At 42.0% G+C, this 25,159-nt stretch overlaps 1 protein-coding gene across 2 annotated transcripts in view; it reads left to right on the top strand.

The window, feature by feature from the left end:
- Positions 1–25,159, top strand: part of spock3 (SPARC (osteonectin), cwcv and kazal like domains proteoglycan 3) — a 578,102-nt gene that overhangs the window by 278,498 nt on the left and 274,445 nt on the right. For both annotated transcript variants that reach the window (XM_078212462.1, XM_078212559.1), the window contains one exon: positions 1,606–1,720. In XM_078212462.1, coding sequence (XP_078068588.1) covers positions 1,606–1,720 — 115 coding nt within the window. The remainder of the gene's footprint in view (positions 1–1,605; positions 1,721–25,159) is intronic.

Here is a 25,159-nt window from a genome sequence, read left to right as displayed (position 1 = left end):
TTTCAGTATCTCTTGCTGCAAGGTCTAAATAGTATTAATGCTTTCACAGGTCTCATTCTCAGCAGTATTCTGGTGACTTGTGCTTGAATGTTTGTGCTGTTTGCCATTCGTGTTACGCTAAAGTTCAAATATAATGAACATCATTTGTGGTGTTGCTTATACTTGAAGAATAATGCATTATCTTAGAGATTTCTGACTTTGCTGTGATTTTTTTAAAGTTTATTTATTAGTGTCACAAGTAGGCTTACATTCACCCTGCAATGAAGATACTGTAAAAATCCTCTGGCGTTAAAAAAAACTAGCAATTAATGCCACAGAACAGAGAGGTACATAGCTTTGATACTCATCTTATTTTGAAATTGTCAAACAGAATAACATCAAATGGAATTTGTGGTATTACAGGTTATGCAGGAAAGGGCTGGTGAAATCTGAAGGTAGCAGAAATCTGAAGGTAGCGGTCACGGGCATTCAGCCTCTGATCTTCGGGTAAGCGTTCTCCAAGGCGGCCTTCACGACACATGACACCGCAGGGTTGCTGAGCAGAAACTGATAGCCAAGTTCCGCACACATGAGGACGGCCTCAACCGGGATCTTGGGTTCATGTCACACTATCTGTAACCCCCACAACTTGCCTGGACATGCAAAATCTCACTCTCTGTCCTGTCTGGAGACAATACACATCTCTTTAACCTGTGCTTAATGCTCTCTCCACTCACAATGTCTGTACTTTTAAGACTTGATTAGCTGTATTAGCTTTGATTAGCTTGATTAGCATTCCAATCATTATTCTGTAAATTGAGTTTGCATCTCTGTATGCCCTGTTTGTGAGCACATCTCTCACTCCACCTGACGAAGGGGCAGTGCTCTGAAAGCTAGTGGCATTTGCTACCAAATAAACCTGTTGGACTTTAACCTGGTGTTGTCAGACTTCTTACTGTGTTTACCCCAGTCCAATGCCGGCATCCCCACATCATGAAATCTGAAGGAACAGACATGGCTGGACCACTTTTGGTACCTTCTGATGAAGGCCACAGAGCTGAAGATAAAATCTTTTGGACAAACAATTTGTCCACTATTTCAGCCTTAGGCATCATGTGGGCCAAAAAATAAATTAAAGCAAGAGGAAACTTTGTCAAATAGGAAAATAGAGTCTTATTAAAAGATATTTTGCCAGCTAATCGACTTAGGTCGTGGCTCATAGGTATCAGAGCATTTTGCAAACATTATTATTTCTTTATATCTGAGTTATAAACATTAAAGCACAGAAACTGGCCATTTGGCATTTTATGTGAGTCACCTAATCTAGTTCTACGTTCTTAATAGTTTCAAATAACTTTTAACAATTCCTTTTTGCCAGCATTTATCAAATTAATTTGAAAGCATATTTATGGACTTGTTTCCATAAAAATTTCCGTCACAAAATTCCACCATTCTCACCGTCCTCTCTGTCAAAATAAAGGAAATCAATTTCTAAGCTTATCTTTATTTTTGGACTGGGAATGACAACTGGTTTTGATACCCCCTTGTTTTGGTATTTAAAATGACAGTTGAAGTTCTACTTCATTTGCACAGTACTTAGTTTCTTTTTCCAATTATTTTCTCTAGGGCTCGATTCTACCAAAGATCCATGCCTAAATGTGAAATGTAGTCGACACAAAGTGTGCATCGCACAAGACAACCACAGAGTGGTTTGCATTAGCCATAGGCGACTAACACACAGGTAAAGTACTTTATTTAAATTTACCCCATTTCATACATTGTCAATATTTTTCACTTGAATTATTTACTTTCAGTCCTTTTCAAAAATATAAGGCTCGTATGCTTTGTTAATCTTGCACAATTAAAATTCAAATAAGGCATCATGTATGTATCCTATGCAATTACAAAATCTGATCCACTCCAATTTTATATAGCGGCTAACATAAGGTAGATGTTGCTTTAAAGAGCATATTTTATGTAGTGAAGGATTGCTTTCTTTAATTTTCAAAGATTTAGTTTCAGTGACTAAATACATTCAAAGGCTTTAAAGTTCCATAAGGGTCATACATATTTTTGCTATTGCCATGGGTTCCACCAGTCTCCTCGAGGAATGGTGGGAGATCTGTATAACCCCCCACAGAATTTCAGCACCATAATTCTTTATGTAAACTTTGGGGAATAAATGTAGTATTCTGCAGAACCATAATACTCCCTCGATTGCCTGACAAACTTAAATCAACTTAATACAATTTCCAAATAGATAATGACATGATGAAAGGAAAAATAATTTCAAAGCATGCTGTATTTATTCTTTCTTGTGTGTGTAGACAGTTATGCATAATAATCATGGAAGGTCTGTGCAATACAACTTTGTCTGGCGGTGAACATATCTGATAACAAGTGCTTCTGAGTTGTGTTACATTGCAAATAATTTATACAAGGATTGGCTATGTTAATAATTAAAACAAAATATAGCCTGAATCCTCTGAGGAGTGGCAACCACTGTTGGTTTGCCACTCTGCTTCTACCTTTCTCTGCCACACCTTGCCTCTATATTCCTGACTGGGACTTCCGACCCCAGCTTCTTCAGAAATGTGGAGCGTACCTTCAGTCAGACTGCTTTCTCACAGCACTGGATCATCAGGGGAAAATGAACCCAAAGTTTTTACAACACAAGCTGCATGGGTGAGGAGGGTAAGAGGGTAGGATGGCAGGTGGGTGAGGTTAGTAGGTGGAACATCGTTAGGGTGACAGGTGCGTAGGGTGGCAGTGGGTAGAATAGTGAGGTCAAGTTGAGGGGAGTTGGGGTAGTCACAGTGGGGTAATCATTCAGGGGGCTAGTTATGGGGTGGAGGTGGGAGTTGGAAGGTTTGGGGTGAGTTTGGGTTCACTGTGTGTAATGGGATCGGGGGTTCTATTATATAGCTACCCAGGATTTAGACTGGCATTCTTCTGTCTGATCTCTCCTGGTAACCATCCAATTAGGTATATCAGAACTATCCATTAGAGTTGGAGACTTTTTTGGAGGAAGCCAGGGAGTATGGGAATTGCCTATCGCAAGTTCAAATCTCCCAGGCAATTTCCACAGAGTCAGTACATTGGGAATTCCTAACACATATCTTGGAGGTATGTCCAGTATCTGACAATTTGAAGACTGTAAAATCTGGGACTAGGATTCTAGACAATTACTAACATTCTTTTATGGTCAAATGTTTTATTCGCTAGATCATCCAGTAAAGTCCCAGTAGATACTATAACTTGTATGCATCAATGTTTTAACTTTATTAGATATATATTTAGGTAGTGTATTATTGAATTAGCCACCAGTTTGATTTGCTGCTGAGATTTTTAAATCAGCATTTAGATATTTAGCATAATGGTCAATCAAGTCTACCTCAAAAAAACTGCTGAGAGCAATCCATATATCGGACAGAATCTCCCGTTCCTGCCAGCAGTGGGAATTGTGGTGGGTAGGGGCACTAGATTTGCTGTGATTGGAAAAAGATACTTTCCTGCCAGTGGAACATTATTTCAGTATTTTGTTCTCCCGAACTTGATGGCGAGTTCGAGGCGGGTTGTGTTTCAGGAGCCACATTTGCATCTCGTTAACGGGCCAATGCGCTGGAATAATGCTCCCCCTCCAAATTAAGTGCCCCACTTAATTAGAGTGGTCAGTTTTACAATGTCGATGGCCGTAGTGAAATGGCTGGAGCTGATGGAGTCAGCGACTGTAATCTGTCAATATCAGTTCAGTGATGTATCGTTTTACACAGTGGTGTCGTTCGATTGTGAATTTCTAAATCTGTAAAACTAACCTGTAGGAAACTGCAGAAAGTGAAACCTCATCCCTAACAGGATTCAAAAAGATGGATTGCAGCTACAGCGACTTCTGGATTACAGTGTACTTTGTGCTGATATCAGAATGCTATATTTCAGAAACACAGCATCTTTAATATAACTGTGCATCCATTTATATATAAAATCTACCACTTCAAAATTTAACGTAATTTGTAATTTTTCCAACCCTTTCTCCTAAAACATAGTATTTAATAATAAATACTGGATCAGTGATTTGTAACAAATGAAATACAATTGTCAATCATGGTTACTTATGTATGGGGTGGGAGGGGGTGGTGCAACATGAGAGGAGGGGGTGAGAAAGATGCAGGACTGGGTGTTGGGGAACACGAGGGAGGGGTAAGATGGAAGCAGTACAAGCGGGTATAAAGTAACATAGTGGAGTAATGAAAGACTGTCCTGGGGCAAGAGTTATAAGATTATCCAAAGAAGAGTCAGAGACTGTCCTGGGGCTGAGGGCATGTAGTTGGGGGGCATTGGCATATTGAAGAGACTGTCTTGGGGCTGAAGCCATGCAGTCGGGGTGGCACAGTGGTTAGCACTGCTGCCGCAGAGTGCCAGGAACCCAGGTTTTGAACCAGGGATTCCAGCCTTTGGTGACTGTCTGCATGGAGTTTGCACATTCTCCCCATGTCTGTGTGGGTTTTCTCCGGGTGCTCCAGTTTCCTCTCACAGTCCAGAGATGTGCAGGTAAGGTGGATTGGCCATGCTAAATTGCCCGTAAATATCCAAAGATGTGTAGGTTAGAGGGATTAGTGGGGTAAATGTGTGTGGTTACAGGGATAGGGTGTGGGGTAGGCCTGGTTAAGATATTCTGTCAGAGAGTCAGTGCAGACTCGATGGACTGAATGGCTTCCTTCACTGCAGGGACTGTATAATATTGAAGAGACTGAATGGGCTATGTGAGGGGGCTCTGCTTGGCATGCATGTCTTGGTCCTGGTCTTGAGCAGGGGAAAGCCTCTTTGTGATGATGGTCGTGCATAGTAAGGTGTGCAGGGCACGGTCAGTCACATAAGGCATTTGGTCTGTGTATTCTAGTCACGGTACTGTTAATCAAACAGTAACATTCAGGGGAGACATCTGGGATCCTGTAAGTCGATAGTTAAAAGGTCATGGGTGGCTATTGGATGGTTCTATGATGGGGAAGTCCTGAATGTAAGGGGTCAGGTTGAAACTTGCATGGGGGAGCATCAATATTAAAGGATTCAGTGGAGAGAACAGGAATATGCACATGAACAGTGATAGGGTCAGGCGGAATGGGGAGGCTGGATGGTGACAGGAGGAATGAGAATTAGGAGATGGAGGAAGATGGGAGGAACTTGGTGGATGATGGAAGGTTGGAAACTGGTCTCATGAAAATCAACAGCACTATTTTCACATTTACCTAAGAATGACAGTTTGAAAAACAAGCTTAAAAAAATCGATTGGAGAGGGGTCTCTGGGCACATGGGAGGATTTCAGCCAACCATTGTTTGGCTGATTGAAGGGGCATCCTATAGAATTCCTGCCCAAGCCATGGAGAGCATGGCTCAGCTGAGTGTTAGACCAGAGGGTCTACTGCACAATGAATGAGTTTGGCTCCTTTAATAAAGTTGCACATTTAGGCAGCAATTCATTAATTTTAGGTGCTGCAATGCATATGGCCTTAAAGGCATCTAATCCTTAAAGAGGCATGTGAAAATGGATATAAGGTCAATCAATCAAGGGCCATGGTTGCTATGCAAAAGCAGCATGGACCCTACAAGCCTCAATGTTCCCACTCTTTTGGTCATGGCATCAAGGCAGCATGCTTGCAAGTATGACACATGTGCAAGGATTGGCTATTGACAGTAATGGTCAAGACCACTGGAGGACAACCAACAGAAGCTTGACTGTGAGTTACACGTCATGGATCTTTTGACCCTAATTAAGACCATCATTGTGAATGTGCAGTCACGTCTGAGGGGAATGTTCAGCTACTTGCCATCTTCCAGGATGGTATCACCCTGCGAGGGGTGGTCTTGGTATGCAATGTACAGACTGAGAGCAAGTCAGGGCTAGAGATTGGGTTCCTGTCATGTACATGGAGGGAGATCATTCAAAGGGAATAACTATTGTATCCAATCACAGATACAAGGAGGATTGGAGAATGCAGGTTGTAGGCGACACTGTCTTGTTAATATCAATGATTAGAATGAGGATAAGGCCTGTTGCTGCTTGGCGCAGAAGACCATTGTCCTGAGAATCAAGAGTCAGCAGGGCCCTACAAAGTTCCAAATGTTGCTTAGGAGAGGTCAAGTACATGAAGATGTTTGCCGCAAGCTATGATCTATAGAAGTGGAGCTCATACATGGAGATAAATGAAAGACAGTGCCGCAGGTATCTTTGCTTTGCTAGGGATGCAGTAGCTCACATTTGCCAAATTTCCCATGCCACACAGACTTATAGAGCATCCAATGCCAGTTATTCTGAAGGTTACCGCAGTAGTGAACTTTTAAGTCAGCTAATGCTTCCAGGTCTCCACCGGGAACCATTGCGAAATCTTGCAATCAGAAACACATGGATGCATAAGGGTGGTGACACATGTCCCAGCATTTTCAGTAAAACTCATTATTACTTGCAGTTCTGTAAAGATGAAGCATGCCAAGCTGTGGGATTTTACTGGCAAGTTGAGAGCACCATTGACTGCTGATATTTGACCTTGGAAGCTCCCTAGATTCTTTAATAGAAAAGGATTTTGTTCACTAAACCTCTGGCTATCTGTGATCACAGAAGGTAGATCCAGCATGTTTGTGCTATGTACCTAGGGAGTTTGCATGACTTTTAGATTTTGAGTCATTCACAGATGCCAGAGATATTTAGACACTTCAGCTCTTAGATGTTTGGCCTCTGTTGTCCTCTGCATTGAAACTTGTAGAGAACTTTGATTGTGAAAACTTGCCTTCATCTTATTCCTCTTGAAATTTTGCGACTAAGAAGACGGCTTGGGCGTGTCTGCCACATCGTCCCCATGCAATGGAATCTTCATGTGGCTCTTCTGAATCCTTGTTCTGTTTAGATTCATCCCATTGCAAGTCCTCCTCATCTGAGGAGATGACCTCCCTCTGACAATACAACTCCCCTTGCAGCTCAAAGTTGTGCAAGGCACAGCAAACAGTAATGAAGCACGAAACTCAAATGATACTTGGTTGTCAGTCACAGAGTGCATCCAAGAAGGGATACAATGCTGCACATTCCACTGCAGGGTTCTTAAAGAGCAAACTATTGACCTTTTAAAAATGCATTTTTAATGTTTGGACAGGTCAGGTGGGGCTCTCCAATACTCACCGCAGAGAGTTTATTGCATCATCGCAGGGGACAAAAAAAACCTTCATTGTCAACATATCAGGAAGATTCATTAATCTCCCAGTGATCATCGAATTAGTATAAGTCACCTTCAGCCCTAATGATGGAATCTTCCTTGGAAGGCACAGTAGTCTTGAGATCATGTGGCCACTGTGGAATGTGATTAGCACTCTACCAGCACACCTCCCTAAGCAACTACACAGTTCAGCCCTACCATGGCATCAACAAGCCAGTGGGCACGGCAGCCTTCAAGCAGCTGAAATGCCATTGAACACATGGATGTACTCGAGCCAGTAAGGCAGCAGCTTATCAAGGCAGCATTAACATTTGTTAATGGTTAGTGCTTGACCATCTCAAAAGGAAGCAAAATCCAGACAGCAACATCTCTCCAAAATCCACAGAGCCAAGCCTCATCTTGCTACTGAGCTGTCTTCAGACATCAGGAAGCAGTAACCCGTTTCTCTACAGCATGCACTCAAAGCTGCGAGTTACATTTGCATTGTCCTCACAGAGAGTGGCTCAGAAGATACCGTTCATAGAGAAGGAAATGAGACAGTAGTGTTACAGTCATAGCTGGGTGTAGAGAAAGATCAACTTAATGCACGGTAAGTCCATTCAAAAGTCTGACAGCAGCAGGGAAGAAGCTGTTCTTGAGTCGGTTGGCACGTGACCTCAGACTTTTGTATCTTTTTCCCGACGGAAGAAGGTGGAAGAGAGAATGTCCGGGGTGCGTGGAGTCCTTAATTATGCTGGCTGCTTTGCCAAAGCGGCGGGAAGTGTAGACAGAATCAATGGTTGGGAAACTGGTTTGCATGATGGATTAAGCTACATTCATGACCTTTTGCGGTCTTGGTCAGAGCAGGAGCCATACCAAGCTGTGATACAACCAGAAAGAATGCTTTCTATGGTGCAACTGTAAAAGTTGGTGAGAGTCGTAGCTGACGTGCCAAATTCCCTTAGTCTTCTGAGAAAGTAGAGGCGTTGGTGGGCTTTCTTAACTATAGTGTCAGCAAGGGGGGATCAGGACAAGTTGTTGGTGATCTGGACACCTAAAAACTTGAAACTCTCAACCCTTTCTACTTCATCCCCGTTGATGTAGACAGGGGCATGTTCTCCTTTACGCTTCCTGAAGTCGATGACAATCTCCTTCATTTTGTTGACATTGAGGGAGAGATTATTGTTGCCGCACCAGTTCACCAGATTCTCTATCTCATTCCTGTATTCTGTCTCATCATTGTTTGAGATCTGACCCACTACAGTGGTGTCGTCGGCAAACTTGAAAATCGAATTGAAGGGGAATTTGGCCACAACAGTCATAAGTGTATAATCAGTATAGTAGGGGGCTGAGAACACAGCCTTGTGAGGCATCGATCAATGAGGATGATCGTGGAGGTGTTGTTGTTGCCTATCCGAACTGATTGTGGCCTGTGAGTTAGGAAGTTCAGGATCCAGTCGCAGTGCAGGGGCCCAGGCACTATTATTTCGTGGGAATAATAGTGTTGAAGGCTGAGCTGTAGTCAATAAACAGGAGTCTGACATAGGTGTGCTTGTTATCTTGGTGTTCCAGAGTTGAGTGCAGGGCCAGGGAATTGACGTCTGCTGTGGACCTGTTGCGGCGGTTGGCGAACTGTAGTGGATCCAGGTAGTTCGGGAGGCTGGAATTGATTCGTGCCATGACTAGCCTTTCGAAGCACTTCATAATGATGGTAGTCGCTTTTCTCATCCATATTGTTCAACCTATTTTCTTAATTCAGTTTAAAGGTTAAAACATTTTTTTCTTCTCTGATCATTGTTCTAAGCTGAACCTGAACTGGTGTTAGAACAGAATTAGCCAAAGAAAACGTTCAGTTGCTCACTCGGAATTGAAACCCTAAAATTGATCAGTAGAAAAGGTGCTGCCTGAACCCTTCCATTCACACAACCAACATTCCTTCACAGCCATCCCGCAGACCAGGAACCCAGCACCCTGAAACAAGTTATTCCCAAGCTGCCTTTCTCTGCTGCCTCTTGACTAATATCCCCATCCATCTCCACTGCACCTCAAGTTACCCTGGCAAAGCTCTTCAAAGTTAACAAGTGAAGGTAATAAAGAGATGGGGAGGAGAGAAAAGGAGGTGGATGAGAGGAGATGGGAATGAGCAGGAGAAGGACAGAGGAAAGAAGAGAAAAAGGATGGGTAGGAGAATAAGAGAAGGATGGAAAAGCAATCAGTCGGGAATACTTGTATTACTTCCTCGGAAATGTCATTAGCGTAAGTTTCATAGCTGTCTGAATTTAAGGATACCTTTTAATATGGCTTTCAGCCCCTTGAATGCTGAGCTGCAGGGTATCATATCACTGAGACAGTATTTGATGTCTCTAATATTTTCAATAATAGATATTTCTGAAACTTATTTTTGTTTTATAATCTTTTAAATTCATAGGAAAGATATGATGCAAATTTTTTTAACCTGGCAGTAATTGTTCTTCACCTTTACTGAGTTCACTGTGAAAAATGATGTAATGCCTTTCTTCGACAATAATTTATGAAGTTTGAATTGCAACCAATTATTTTCTCATGTAACGAGTTAAGCAATTTGCAGAGCTTTTGTTAAAAAATCAATTAATATTAGAGTTATCCAGAAAAATCATTCAATATTGTTCCAGTGAATACTTTACTAAGAGCATAGTTTATAATGGATTCTTGCCCATAAGAAGCTGGTACATGCAACATTGTACAGGAAATAACATGGATTAAAATTGTGGGGCGGGTTTACACTAAGTTAGAAGTGGGAGGGTCACTAGAATAATACGTTAGAGAAGAGATAAAAGGTGAACAGAGGACTGAAAGAGACAAGCAGCTTTAGAATAGAAAGCATTTCAGAAATAAGGATCAGATGAGAGTAAGTACTAAGCAAACCTAGATGGGTTAATTTTGCATGTGCTTGAATACCTGAGTGTGGTATCTATGGTTTGTGAGCTGCAATTGCAAGTGGTGACACGGGATTATTATTCAGTGGCGATAATAGAAAGTTGGTTTAAACAAGGGGAAAGATGTGCATGCAATGTACCTAGGAAGGAAATTAAAAAATGACATTGATCAGAGATAATGTTGCAACATCAGAAAGGGATGATATACAGGTAGTTGATGAGTCAAAATCTATTTTATTTGAATTTATGGTATGGTGGAAGAGCTATCATAGTGGTGGTGGGACCCATCATGTGCCAGTAAAACTTTGTCACAGAGAGGTGGTGAGCAGTTACTTTTTGGACTGGAGAATGGTATTCAGTGGGATTCACAGATAGCAGTATGAGCATCAAGGATTTTCTTGATGTATATGTTAAAATAACTTAGACTTGGATGTACAGGACCCAGTTTCATAAATTGTTGATGACACAAAACTGGAAATAACAAAAATGGAGAACTATTGAGAACTATGAAGAGACAGTGATAGACTTCATAAGCATATGGATAGACTGGCCAAATATATGAACATGTATGATTGCCTCCTGAAATAAAGTGGCCAGCTAACTCTCCCCAACCGTGATGCCTTGCAATGTCTGCCAGTCCGACACTAGCTCAATAACTCTGAGCCACAATTCCTTGTGTTGTAGACATTTTACCATGGATCCAGTTGTCCATGATCAGAATGATGTTCTCAAACTCTCACATGCTGCAGCTACAGCACATCAGATGCCCTGCTATGTCTAGCTTTCTTATTTTATTTGGTTAGGTAATTTTCTTTTCTTTTCCCTGTTGGCCATCTAGTAGAAAATGGAGAAAAAATATGTTGATCAGTTCCTTTCATTAAATTCTCACAGCTTGAGGGAATCTCTTTCTCTAGTTTCCTGACCCGAGTCCAGTGACTGACCATGCCCCCCCCCCCCCCCCCCCAGACCACCCTCCTCCACACACATACGCTTGCCTTCCCACCTCTAAGTAAAATATCCAGCCCAGAGAGTACAAAAGCAAAGGAGTTAGTTATGCTATTACCTTCATAAAATACGAGTTAGGTACTAGCTGATGCATATTTTTCAATTTTTAGCACATCACTTTAAGAAGAATCTTAAATTCTTAGAGATTGCACAGAAGAGCGTTGCTAGAATGGTAGCAGAAATGAAAGACTTAGTGATGTGAATTGTGTTGAGGGGCTAAGGTTGTTCTACTTAGAGCAGAGTTGAGGATGTGTTTATAGAGAGGTTCAAAATCATGAAGAATTTTTATAGAATAAATAAGGAGAAACGGTTTCCCATGCCAGAAGGATCAGTAAGCAGAAGAAGATTGAAGTAACTGGGTAGGAACCAGGATCAACCAAGTTTTAAGATCTGGAATACATTGTCTGAAAGGATGGGATAAGCAGATTAAATCATAACTTTCCAAAGGAAATTGGGTAAATATTTAAAGGGAAAAATCTGAACCGTTGTGGCGTAAGAGTAGAAAAGTGGGACTAATTAAATAACTCCTTCAAAATGTTAGCACAGGCATGATGGGATGAATGGCTGCCTTCCGTATTGTATAATTCTGTACATAGAATTGGTTTTGTAAAGTTCTGCAGAACTTTAATGCATTGTAAATTTGGCAGAATGTTTTGTAAAACTGACAGGATTTCTAAAATGTCTTACAGGGGCAATCTTTAAATTGGTAGGGAACCAGGTACTTTAGGTCATAGCCAAAGATTAACCAACAGGTTCATACAAAGTGCTTAATACATCTTTTCCGAAACATTGTTTCCAAACCTGCTCAACGGTGGTTAAGTAATCCACACAGTAAGATACACAATTAGTGCCACATTGAGCTAACCCTGTTAGTATAGCTCTCTTTCAATGTCCCTTAAACAATTACATACCTTCACTACCATCACTGCACATCAGCCGTATTCCTTCAAATCATCACAGAAGGGTTGTAGCACCTGCAACTGCACAATGCACTATACAGCTGCGATATCTACCAAGCTACAAAACTCAAAAAAAGTGATGAACAAGCTTAAGAAAGCTGACACAATCTAACAACTCAAAAAAAAGGAAAGACTGGAAACCATCCCTTAGTTAAGGCATGGCTTTAAAATGACCAAATAATTTACATTTACTTTTACCTAGGATTTCAGGATTTTTATCGGGATCACTTTCTCCAAATCTATCTGTGTTTCGGTAAAGCTTAAACTCAATTTCCTTCAGTACATAATGAAAAATGATGAGTTTCCAAGACCTTGTTTGTGAACTCTTCAGAGGCTTATTCTTAACATCACCATTGGCTCCAACTGCATTTCATTACTGATGCCTGACTCATATTCAATCTTTTAATGACCAAGTTTGTCTGGTGTTTTTAAATCTGTAAAGCATAAAAACAATTAGGCAGGACTTTGTTCATTGAATAAATTTCATCCTTTATCTTAGGGAGCAAAGTCTAACAGGAATTTTAAACTAAAATATTCCACTGGCAAAATTTAACTTTGGATAGAGCACAAAACAAGTGGTAGTGAATTTTGTTTTATCCATTCACAGGGTGTGAATATCGCTGGTTAGGCCAGTATTTATTGCTCATGTCTTGTGAAGGTGGTGGTGAGCCACCTTCATGAAACTCTGCATCCCATATGGTAAAAATATACCCTGTATTTCTAGGGCGAGAGTTCCAGAACTTTTACTCAGTGACAAGGAAGGAACATTGATATAGCCCCAGGCCAGATTGGTATGTAACTTGGTAAGAAAACTTCTGGTGGTGGAATTCCGATGTGTCTGCTGCCCTTCAATTTTCTAGGTGGGAGAGATGGAGAGTTTGGAATGTGCTGAAGTTGCCTTGGTGATTCACTAAAGAGCATCTTGTGGATAGTACACACTGTTGTCACCGTGCGCCAGTGGTGGTGGGAGTGAATATTTAAGGTGATGTCAATCAAGCAGACTGCTTTGTCTGGCATGGTGTCAAGTTCATTGAGTGTTGTTGGAGCTGAACTCATTAAGGCAAGTGGGGATCATTCCATCACATTCTTGACCTGTACCTTGTAGATGGTGGATAGGCTTTGAGCAGTGAAGAGGTTAGCTACTCACCACAGAATCCCCAGCCTCTAACCTGCCCTTGCAGCCAAAGTATTTCTGCACCAGTTAAGTCTTAGGTCAATTGTAACCACCAGGATGTTGATGGTGGGGGAATTCAATGATAGTGCTGCCATTGAAATCTTTCTTGTTAGAGATAATGATTGTCAGCACTTTTGTGGCCATAATGTTATTTGCCATTTATGCGCCCAAGCCTGAATATTCTACAGGTCTGCATGCAGGCATGGACCACTTTAGTATCTGAAAAGTAACAAATGGCACAAAACCCAGTAATCGTCAGCAAACATTCCCACTTCTGATCTTGTGATGGTGGGAAAGTCATTGGTGAAGCAACTGAAGAAAGTTGGACCTAAGGATCTTTTACAGCAATTGGTTGTCAGCTATCCATCTGACTTGACAGTCGCACATTACATCCTCCATGTTAAAGAGACTATACAAATGGAAGTGCTGTTGTCAACTCCATGATGGAGAGAATCAGAGTAAAAAGGATACTTTAGAGGACTGACGTAGAAGTGGGCACTCGCCAAAAACTCTTTATTCACCCTGGGTTTTTTTCCATTGACTTTGATAGAAAGAAAAAAATTGGGCAGGGAATTTAGCGGATGGCTGATTTGCAATTGTGTTATTTTGTCGAGACAAATTTTGACTCCCATGTTAGCCAAAATAAAGGTTGCATTCCCATCTTCCATTACAAATGGCTTCAACTATGACTGTTAAAAAGGCAAACAATTACTGTTTAGATTTCACATTTCGAACCACCTGGAACAGGAGTTGGAACCTTTCAGAAGTGGCCAAACTAAGTCTTCATTTATTCACTATGGTTTATGGTTTTGAATGCCAGTAATAAATTGAAATGTTTTTAAGATCTCTATATATAAGTAGAGCATTGCTGTATGTAAAGTAAATAAGTTTTTTTTAAATGCTAAAGAAACTTCACTCAAAATTAAATTAAAATGCAGATCATACCAGTTTCAGGAGCAGGGCAATGGATGATGCAGTGAGGGCTTGGGAGGAGATGGCAAGCAAGTGGGGCGTGAAATGGCAAACGCTCGGGAGGGGGTGGCAAGTGTGCATTAAATTAGCATATTCAGATGTTTGGGCCTACATCTAATATTGTTGCTCCAGAAGAGGATCATTTTTTTTGTTTGATTTGGTGCTCTCACCAGGAGATTGTTTAATAAGTGTCATGGCCATGATCTTACAACCTCGTCCTGCCCGATTCTTGGTGAGGTGAGGTGGTAAGGTCAGGCGAGAGGCAAAAAAATCGGGTTCTTGCCCACTTTCTGCCTCTTCTGATCGAATTTGACTGTTGCTGGGTTTTGTGCCATTTGTTACTTTTCAGATACTAAAGTGGTCCCATCCAGTTAACTGTAATTTGATTTGTGTGTCTGTTTGCACTGTTTGAGAACAGATATCCACTCCATCTGACGAAGGAGCTGTGCTCCGAAAGCTTATGGTATTTGCTACCAAATAAACCTGTTGGACTTTAACCTGGTGTTGTGAGACTTCTTACTGTGCTTACCCCAGTCCAACGCCGGCATCTCCACATCTCTTCTGATCGTGCCAGCATGGTTTTGTCGGTGAAATCGGTTTCATGCCTAGAAAGGGCGCAAAGCTGATTTAAATATTAGTGACATAATTTGAATGTCATTAATGAGTCCCGGATGCTATCGTCCAGGCTCACTTACCTGTACCACCTCACTGGCAGAGGTTCTCCCTGATAAGAATCGTGTATGGTCCCCACCAACATCGCCTGTCTGGCACCCTGGCACTGCCTGCCAGGCACCCAAGGTCTTCAGTGGCCTCCAATCCCCCTGGCGAGGCCATCACATCTGGTTCCCATTATGTCATTAATATTTAAATTGGGGGGGGAGAGGGAACACAACCGGGGGGGAGAGGGGGCGATCGGCAGGGAGTGGGGTGAGTGGAATGGTGGCGATGTCCATGGTGGGGGAATGTCCATTGGGGGTTGTGGTGTTAAGACCCAAACCAGAAACTTTATGAAGTTAGCCTCGACTAAGTTTTACATTTGATTTTGGCACGGGTGAGCATTAGGTGTTTTCACTCCAGGCATGATTCAACTGACCCACTAAGAAACTTTTATCAAACAAAAGTTTATTTTAGAACACTGTTAAAATATAGCAAAAAGAATTAGCATCATCCAATTAACTCAGTATTTTCATGTTCATGTCCATTCAGTGCTCTCAGGCACCCATCAAGATCTTTATCTGAGCCCTTTGCAGCAATACTCATCTGCCATGGCACCCTCGGTGTGCTTGCAAATGAACTATCTTTTACCTCTAACTTGATTGCCGGCCACTCATGCCCAGAGGATTCACCACGTGCAGCTAGAAACCCTATGCTGGCCTCCAAGGCAGGGACCTTGGTATCTAAACTGGTATCTGCGAGTGTCAAATCAAGTGACTGGGTCACTTCATTAGTGATGTGCTGTTGCTCTCTTTTCCCTCAGGCCACGTCTGGGCAGGCAGCGTTAATTACCTGAAAGCAGTAACCAAAAGAGAAGATAGTTATGAGGGATGTAGATTGGGGGGGGAAACCAAGAGATCGATGGTCACACCATCAACAGCTTGCTTACCATGCGAGATAGCAGGATGACCATGCCCTGGATGTTGAGAAGGGACATAAGGCATCATCATCCTCAATGCTCTTTAAAAAAAATTACTCACTGACGTTCAGTCTGCTTTCCACCAGGTCTTTTCTGTCCTAATCTGATTACAGTCCGGATCCAAACATGAGAAAAAGAGGTGAGGTGAGAACAACTGCCTTGACATCAAAGCAGCATTTGACCAAGTGTGGCCCTCAAGGAGTCTGAGCAAAACTTTGAAGCCAATGGAAATTAGGGGCAAAACACTTCATCAATTGAAATTGTAGCTAGCACAAAGGAAGATGGCTGTGGTTGGTGGAAGTCTATCATCTCAGTCTCAGGACATTGCTGTAGGAGCTCCCCAGGGTATGTTTCTAGGCCCAGTGACGTTCAGCTGCTTCATCAATGACCTTCCTTCCAACAAAAGATCAGAAGTGGGGATTTGATACTGAAGCATTCCATGCCCATATGCAGCAATAGAATATTCAGGTTTGGACTTAAAAGTGACAAGTATAGATGGTGGAAAGCAAGTAACATTCATATTACACAAATGCCAGGCAATGACCATCTCCAACAAAAGTAAATCCAACCATTCCCTTTTGACATTAAATTATGTTACCATTGCTGACTGTCCCACTATCAATATCCTGGGGCTTACTTACCATTGATCAGAACCTGACCTGGACCAGCCATATAAATACTGTGGCTATGGTCAGAGGCTGGGAATTTTGTGGTTAGTCGCCCACTTCCTGACTATGGAAAGCCTGTCCACCATTTATGTTCTTGTGTTTGAAAGGCACACGTCAAGATTGTCATTAAATACTCACTACTTAACTGGATGGGAGCAGCTTCGACAACAGTCAAGAAGCTCAACATCATTCTGGATATAACATCCAGTTTGACTGACACCTAATCAACCACCTTAAACATTCACTGCCCCCAGCATCAGCCTACATTGACAGCAGTGTATGCCATCTACAAGATGCACTGCAGCAACTCACCAAGGCTCATTTAACAGCACCTTCAAAACATGTGATCTCTACCATTGAGAAGGAAAAGGGCAAAAGTTGCATGGGAAGACCACTACCTGCAAGTTCCCCTTCAAGCTACTCACCATATCGACTTAGATCTATACTGCCATTCCTTCTCTGTTCCTTCTCTGGATCCTAGAATTCTCTTCCTAACAGCACTGTGGGTATACTTACACCGCATGGACTGCAGCGATTCCAGAAGGCAGTTCACCAGCACCTTCTCAGGGGCAATTAGGGATGGGTGACAAATGCTGGATTAGTAAGCAATGCCCATGTCCTGTGAAAGAATGAAAAAAGTAGGCTGACTGTAACATGTGATTGGCAAACAGTGCTGCAACCAGACACATGCTGTCCCAACCACATACCATGCACATGAGTAACAGGAAGCTTGGAGGAGCAGGGAGCAGTGCAGAATTCACTTAGGACAATGCTGCAATTATGCAGCTGAGGTGAGTACACTAAAATAGTGTGGTAACCATCCTGATCTGCAAACTGTGACCCTGATTCCAAAAACCAGGGCAACCCAAACTTTAGCCTCAAGCATCAGTGAAGACTGTTCAATCTGGTTAAGGAGAAATCTTGTTGCTTTCCTTGCACTTGTATGCCACACCTTGCCTGTGGGGGGGGACTTAACTCTTCATATGACTGGGGCATTCTATTTGGCAAAAGTGGTCTAGAAGATGAGTTTGTCAATGTTTTGCTGACAGTTTCTTGGATAAATACATTGTGAACCAACTTGGGATAACCTTGTCTTAGACCTCCTATTGTGTAATGAAAGATGGCTGATTAGTAATGCCATTGCAAAAGATCCACTGAGAAATAATGATCATAATACCATTGAGTTCCATGTTAAGTTTGAAAGTGATACACTTCAGTTACAAACAAGAATCTTACATTTAAACAAAGCCGATTACATAATTATGAGGGGATAAGTGCCAAAGGTTAATTGGGTGGAAGACTGAAAATTATGAATGTAAATTAACATTTAAAGAAACAATTCAAAATGTTCAAACAAAACTCAGCCTTCCATTGATCATTTCAAAGATTTGTGTATTAGGTTCATTGGCCATGCTAAATTGCCCCTTAATGTCAGGGGGACTAGCAGGGTAAATACATGGGGATACGGGGGTAGGGCCTGGGTGGGATTGTTGCTGGTGCAGACTCAGTGGGCCGAATGGTCTCTTTCTACACTGTGGGGATTCTATGGTTCTACAATCCAGGAAGTTAAGGATAGCATTACCTTAAAAGAAGAGGTTTACAATGCTGCAAATACAATAGCAAGTCTGCGGATTGGGAATGTTTTAGAAACCAGCAAAGGGCCACCATTAAGATGATAAAATGGAAAAAATAGAATGAGAGTAAACTATACAGAAATATGACGACAGATTATAAGGACTTGTATCAGTATATAAAAAGGAAGAATGTATCCAAAATAAACAATAATCCCTTAGAAGCAGAGACAGGAGAAACTACCATGAAAATGAGAAGATGGTAGGGATATTTCTCAAATATTTTGTGACAGTGTTCACAGTGGAAGACACAAATTTCATGCCAGAAATAGATGGTAATCTACAGTCGAATATGAGTGAGGAAATTAAGGAATTTAATACCAGCTGAGAAAAATTATTGGGGAAATTTAAGGGATTAAAATCTAACAAATCCCTGGAACCTGATAGTCTACATCTTAGGGTTCCAAAAGAGCTAGCTGCAGAAATATTTGAATGCGCTAAATATGCTTTTTCAAAATTCATTAGCTTCAGGAATGGTCCCATTAGATAGGACGTTGGCAACCATTAAACCACTTTTCAAGAAAGGAGGGAGAAAGTAAACAGTCAACTACACTGTTAGCCCAACATTAATTATTGGGAAAATTCTGGAATCTATTATTAAGGAAGTCTTAACAATACATTTAGAAAAGTATAGTATGATTAGAACAAATCAACATGGTTTAACGACAGGATATCCTATTGACAAATTTATTGGAGCTTTTTAAGGATGTAACTATTCAGTAGATAAAGGGTAACCAGTAGATATAGTATACCTGGCATTCCAGAAGGCATTCGATAAGGTGTCACACAAAAAAGTTAAATGGCAAGATAAGGGCTCATGGAGTTGGTGGTGATGTTACCATGGACAGAGGATTGGTTAATGGACAGGAAGCAGAGGAGAAATAAATCAAACATTAATGAGTTGGCAGGCAGTAAATAGTAGAGTGCTGCAGATATCAGTGGTGGGGCCTTAGCTATTTACAATCCATATGAATAATTTGGATGAATAGACAGGGAGCAAGGTATCTAGTTTGCTGATGGTACAATGTTTGATGGAAAGTGTGCTGTGGGGAAACCTTTTGGAAAGGTTAAATGAGTGGATAACAAGATGGCAGATGGAGTATAATGTAGGGAAGTGTGAAGGTATTCACTTTGCTTGTAAGAAATATTTTTTAAAGAGTTGTGAAACTTATAGGTGTTGATGTTCAAAGAGACTTGAGTTTGCTCATGCAAGGAACACAAATTTGGCATGCAAGACAACAAGCAGTTCAGAGGGCAAATGCATTGTTGGCCTTTATTGCAAGAGGATTGCAGTACAGTAATGATCGCTGGAATTAGAATCATTTTTTTATTGTTCACTGAAAATCTTGTACTTGGATTAGGTAGATCTGGTTTTGTCTATGTTAGTAACCTTACATTATGTTGATGAAAGCGTTCATGCATGGGGTGAGCTATGCTAATCAGCTAAGCATCAATTGAACCCACTGAGTATCTAATGCTGTCATTCCTTTGAGAAAACCATATTGGTGTCTTTTTAACATGAGTTTGGGATGTTTTGTATTCTGTTCCATTTTTAGATTTGGATTGAAGATAAATCATTGCTTCATTTTAGTGTAGCTGATTAGTGCATTCAAAGGTCTTGTCCACTGAAGTCTGCGACTATTCTATTTAACAACTTATTTCAAATTGACATAACAGTCAGGAGTTCGTTAGTTATTTCTTCTGCTCATGTGAAGAGGTGTAATAAATTATATTAACTGTCCTTTTCATAGCTCAAAAATATTTACTGTGGTTTTAAACTAAACACTGAACAATAAATCAATGCTGACAGTGCACTTCTTCATAAATAGCACTGTATCTTCGCATGGTTAAAATTATTCCTATGAGGCTACACAATGAAACCGGCAAAACTAGCAAATATGTTTTATTAATAGCACATTCTCCTGCTCTGTTATCATCCAATTTCAAATTGTGGTGGGGGAAGCAAAACTTGGGACCTAACTTGAGGGTGCCCTCTTACATCCTACAGGATCACTGTGAGCCTCTCCTGTCCACCCTAGTGCATGTAAATGGTCTGGGAACGAAGTCCCCATCATTCACAATGAATCCTCCTCCTGTATACCCACAATACCTCTTTCAAATGGCCACCATCAAAAAGGTAATGTAGGCGCAGTGAAGCAGCGATAAATGCTGGAAGGGATTCTCACATCTCCCCAAATCTTAACTGAGTGTTTTACTGGGACATCTGATCAGAGACCAAAGGTACTTCTGTCTCTTTGGCATACTTTTGCTTCTTATGATTCAGCAGCAATGGTATCAGCATTGTTACCCTGCCAAAGTGAGTTCATCTCGCGAGGAACCTGTTGTGCATGCTTCGTAATGCCTGTCCAAGGAGATTGAGTTACGTGTCAGTCGTAGTGTTTGTACCAAGAGGCAGTGCATTGTATGCCAGCAGATTTGTTCTGTTTGGCACCACTAATCCAGAGGCCTGAGCTAATGATTTAGAGACACAAATTTATATCCGACCATGGCAGCTGCAGAATTTAAATTCGGTTAATCAAATGAGAAAAAAGCGAGAACCAGTAATAGTGGTTGCAGAACTCCGGATTGTCATTAAAAAACAATGTTTGTCAGGGAAAGATATCTACCATCCTTACGCAGACTGACCTATATGTAACTCCAGATTCAATTACAATGTGGTTTACTTTAACTGTCTGCTGGAATAGCCTAGCAAGCCACCCAGGTGTATCAAGCTGCTGCAAAAAAGATAGGAATAAAGTAGACAGAACATCAGATTTGACAAAAGCATACTCAGCCCAGCAAATCCTGTGAAGTCCTCCTCAATAATATCTGGGGAGTTAGGCCGAAATTGGGAATCAACAATCTGACATAGACATGTTCACAAAATCATATCTTTCAGCCATTGTCCCAGACACCTCCATCACCATCCTTGGTGTTTTCGTTCTACCAGCAGAAAAGACTTACCAGAGGTGGCAGCACCTCTGGTATACATTTGTGAAGGAGTGGCCATTGGAGTCCTCAATATAGACTTTGAACCCTATGAAGTCTCATGAAACCAGGTCAAACATAGGCATGTGAGCTGCCTGCTAATTACTACCTACCATCCTCCCTCATCTGAGCAATCCAAACCTTCCCTTGTTCAACTTCTGCAGTAGAGATTTTCAAATATTCACAATACTTTGAAGACTTTTTCGCCTTACCTCAATCTTAACTGGCTGGACCTTTATATACTGAGACTACTTAACTCTGACACTCCAACCAAAGTTCCCTTTAAAATGTATTTGTTCTAAACAACCAGTATTTTCAGTGCACAGTAAGCTTTAACTATTCTTGTGTGGCTGCCCATGTCCTCGAACAAGGCTGGTACAGTACCTCCCCAGCTGTTGTATAATCATGGATCTGCACAGCTTGATGGAAACATTGGTCAGGATTTCCGTTCTCCATCCATGCTGGAATGGACAGAGGGACCATTTGAAAATGGTAGTTGGAAACAGATTCTTGGATCCCTATCCCCATTCCTGAGTGGGATTTCTATGGCTTTGGGATAACGGTGCAGGTAGCGAATCTGCCCTTGCCCACTCTTTTGTGCGGTGGGTACTTCAGAATCCCCACAATTCTGATGGTGCCAGGCAGTTTTTTTGCAGGTGATGTGGTTCACATCTCCTCAGAGGAGTTGTGAATGATGGGGACGTCTAGACTGGAGTTAGGGCTTTTGACAGATGAGTTAAAAACTTTTGCCTATCTCCAATGTAATACTTAGATGGTATATTTTATGTTTTATTGCAGTGACTTATGAAAGTGTTACTTCATAAAAGGTAATTTTCCATTAAATTGACCAGCATTGTGTAAGTGGTCATATGCATTGGAATACTTTATCCAATGGATAAAGGGTTCTTCTGCATTCAACATGATTGAGAATCTAACTTTGGTATATCAACTAGACACTTTGCTTTCACCTTAGGTTGATTTAAAGTCTGGTGAATTGTGAGCCTTTGAAGCATTCTTCCATTATCCACTATGGGCAGAACTCGTGAACCTTATAATAGCACAGACAAGTCTTTGAAATACTAACAAAACTATCAAAATAAATGAATATCCACTCAAAAACCACTTCAAAGAAACATTGGGCGAAGTTTTCAAATTTTTCCTCGATGTGCTGACTCCAGGTAGAAAACTGATGTGTAGCTCCCAGGCTGCACAGTCAGGTTTTCTTGCCAGATACTGCAACATAAAGAGAAAAAGTGCTGTAGGCACCTCTGACGCGTCACCCTGGTGGGGTGGGGCCTGATAGTGCCTGCAAGACCGGATGCACAGAGATCGGGGGAACCCTTTTTAAAGGGCGTCCTGATCAACAGTAAAATAACTCCCCCTTACGATGGCTATGGAAGGAACTCCTTCCGGCCACAAGCACCAGGACAACCTCCTCCCACACAACACCGGGGCAAAGCTCCCTCCCACCCCAGACAGGCACCGGAGAACCCCACCTTCATACAGGCACCAGGGAACCCCCCCGCATCCTCCTTGCCCCCCAACACAAGTCGCAGGGCAGCAGCTTCTCATACATATGGGCACCCCCACCACGGATCTTCCCAGAAAGACCCTCATGGCACTGCCCCTGGCAGGGCCGTGCTAGGGTGGCTTTGATTTGATTTATTATTGTCACATTTATTATTATACAGTGAAAAGTATTGTTTCTTCCATGCTTTACAGACAAAGCATACCGTTCATTGAAAAGGAAAGGAGAGAGTGCAGAATGTAATGTTACAGTCATAGCTAGGGTTTAGAAAAAGATCAACTTAATGTGAGGTAGGTCCATTCAAAAGTCCGACACCAGCAGGGAAGAAGCTGTTTGTGAGTTGGTTGGTACGTGACCTCAGACTTTTGTATCTTTTTCCTGACTGAAGAAGGTGGAAGAGAGTATGTCTGGGATGTGTGGGGTCCTTGATTATGCTGGTTGTTTTTCCGAGACAGTGGAAAGTATGGACAGAGTCAATGGATAGGAGGCTGGTTTGCGTGATGGACTGGGCATCGTTCACAACCCTTTGTAGTTTCTTGCGGATTTGAACGGAGCATGAGCCATGCCAAGCTGTGATACAACCAGAAAGAGTCCTTTCTATGATGCATCTATAAAAGTTGGTGAGAATGGTAGCGGACATGCTAAATTTCCTTAGCTTCCTAAGAAAGTAGTGGTGCTGGTGGGCTTTCTTAACTATAGCATTGGCTTGGAGGAGCCAGAACAGGTTGTTGGTGATCTGGACACATTGAAACTTGAAGCTCTCGACCATTTCCACTTCTTCACTGTTGATGAAGACAGGGGCATGTCCTCCACTATGCTTCTTGAAGTCAATGACCATCTCCTTCATTTTGTTGACATTGAAGAGAGATTATTGTCGTCGCACCAGTTCACCAGATTCTCTATCTCATTCCTGTACTCCGTCTCATCATTGTTTGAGATCCGACCCACCACGGTGATGTCATCAGCAAACTTGAAAATCGAGTTGGGGTGGGATTTGACCACACAGTCATAGGTGTATAAGGAGTATAGTAAGGGGCTGAGGAATCAGCCTTGTGAGGTATCGGTGTTGAGGATGATCATGGAGGAGGTGTTGTTGTCTACACTTACTTATTATGGTTTGTGTGTTTGGAAGTCTAGGAACCAGTCTCAGAGGGAGGAGCCAAGCCCTCGGCCATGGAGTTCAGAGATGAGTTCTGTGGAAATAATGGTGTTGAAGGCTGAGCTGTAGTCAATAAATAGGAGTCTGACAAAAGTGTCTTTGTTATCCAGGTGTTTCAGAGTTGAGTGCAGTCCCAGTGAGATGGTGTCTGCTGTGAACCTGTTGCGGCAATAGGCGAACTGTAGAGGATTCAGGCAATCTGGGAGGTGGAATTGATTCGTGCCATGACTAACTTTTCAAAGCTCGTCATGACAATGAATGTCAGAGCCCCCACCGGATGATAGTTGTTAAGACACGCTGCCTATCTTCTTTGGTACAGGCATGATGGTCATCTTCTTGAAGCAGATAAGGACCTCAGATTGATGTAAAGAGAGTTTAAAGATGTCTGCAAATACCCTGGCCAGCTGGTCCGTGCAGGATCTGAGTGCACGTCCAGGTACCCCATCCGGGCCGGTCGCTTTCCTTGGGTTGATTTTAAAGAAGGCTGCTCTGACTTCTGTGATGATGACCTCTGATAGTGAGGCTTCCAGGGTGGAGAGCGTGCTCTTGCTGACCTCGTGCTCAAAACAAACATAGAATGCATTGAGCTCATCCAGGAGGGGTGCGTTGATGCTGGCGATTCTACATGCCTTCATGCCGGTTATGCCTTGTAGACCTTGCCATAGTTGGTGGGAATCCATGTGGCTAGCCTGGACTCTAGCTTGGTTCGGTATTGTCTTGTGGCATCTTTGATGGATCTCCGTAGATCATATCTGGATTTTTTGTATAGGCCTGGGTCACCTGACTTGAACGCCTCAGACCTGGACTTCAGCCAGCAGTGGATATCCCTGTTCATCCATGGTTTCCGGTTGGGAAACACATGGATTTACTTCTTTGGCACACAATCTTCTACATACTTAGTAATGAAGTCAGTTACTGTAGCGGCGTACTCGTTCAGGTTGGTCACTGAGTTTTTAAATATTGGCCAGTCTACTGACTCGAAGCAGTCCTATAGGAGATCATCCAATTCCTCAGACCAACATTGACCCCTGCCTTTTTAAAGAAAATCATGCAATGTCCAGGCACTGCCCAGGCAAGTTCTTCTATCCCCGGACTTTCATTTGCACCCCGTTAGGCTCTTCTCAGCGGCTTCACATTTTAAAATACCTGTTGTAAACCTTGCCAAGTCTGGTGGCGGGAAGGGGGGGGGGAAAATGTATGATGTATATTATAATTCATTAAAATGTACCTTTTAATGTCACTGCTGAGGGGTGGGAAAAATCGGAAAATGAGATCTTGTTGGCACAAATCTCATTTTCTGAATCTCGTGGGAGTTTGCGCTCATGTTGCTGTGTGCGCTCCAGGAAAAAGCGAGTGCAAAATTACCATCA

This window comes from Mustelus asterias, chromosome 1 (assembly GCF_964213995.1).
Source record: "Mustelus asterias chromosome 1, sMusAst1.hap1.1, whole genome shotgun sequence".
NCBI classification, from domain to species: Eukaryota; Metazoa; Chordata; class Chondrichthyes; order Carcharhiniformes; family Triakidae; genus Mustelus; species Mustelus asterias.
Note: the sequence above shows the minus strand (reverse complement) of the source record. Positions and strands in the feature narration are given on the sequence as shown.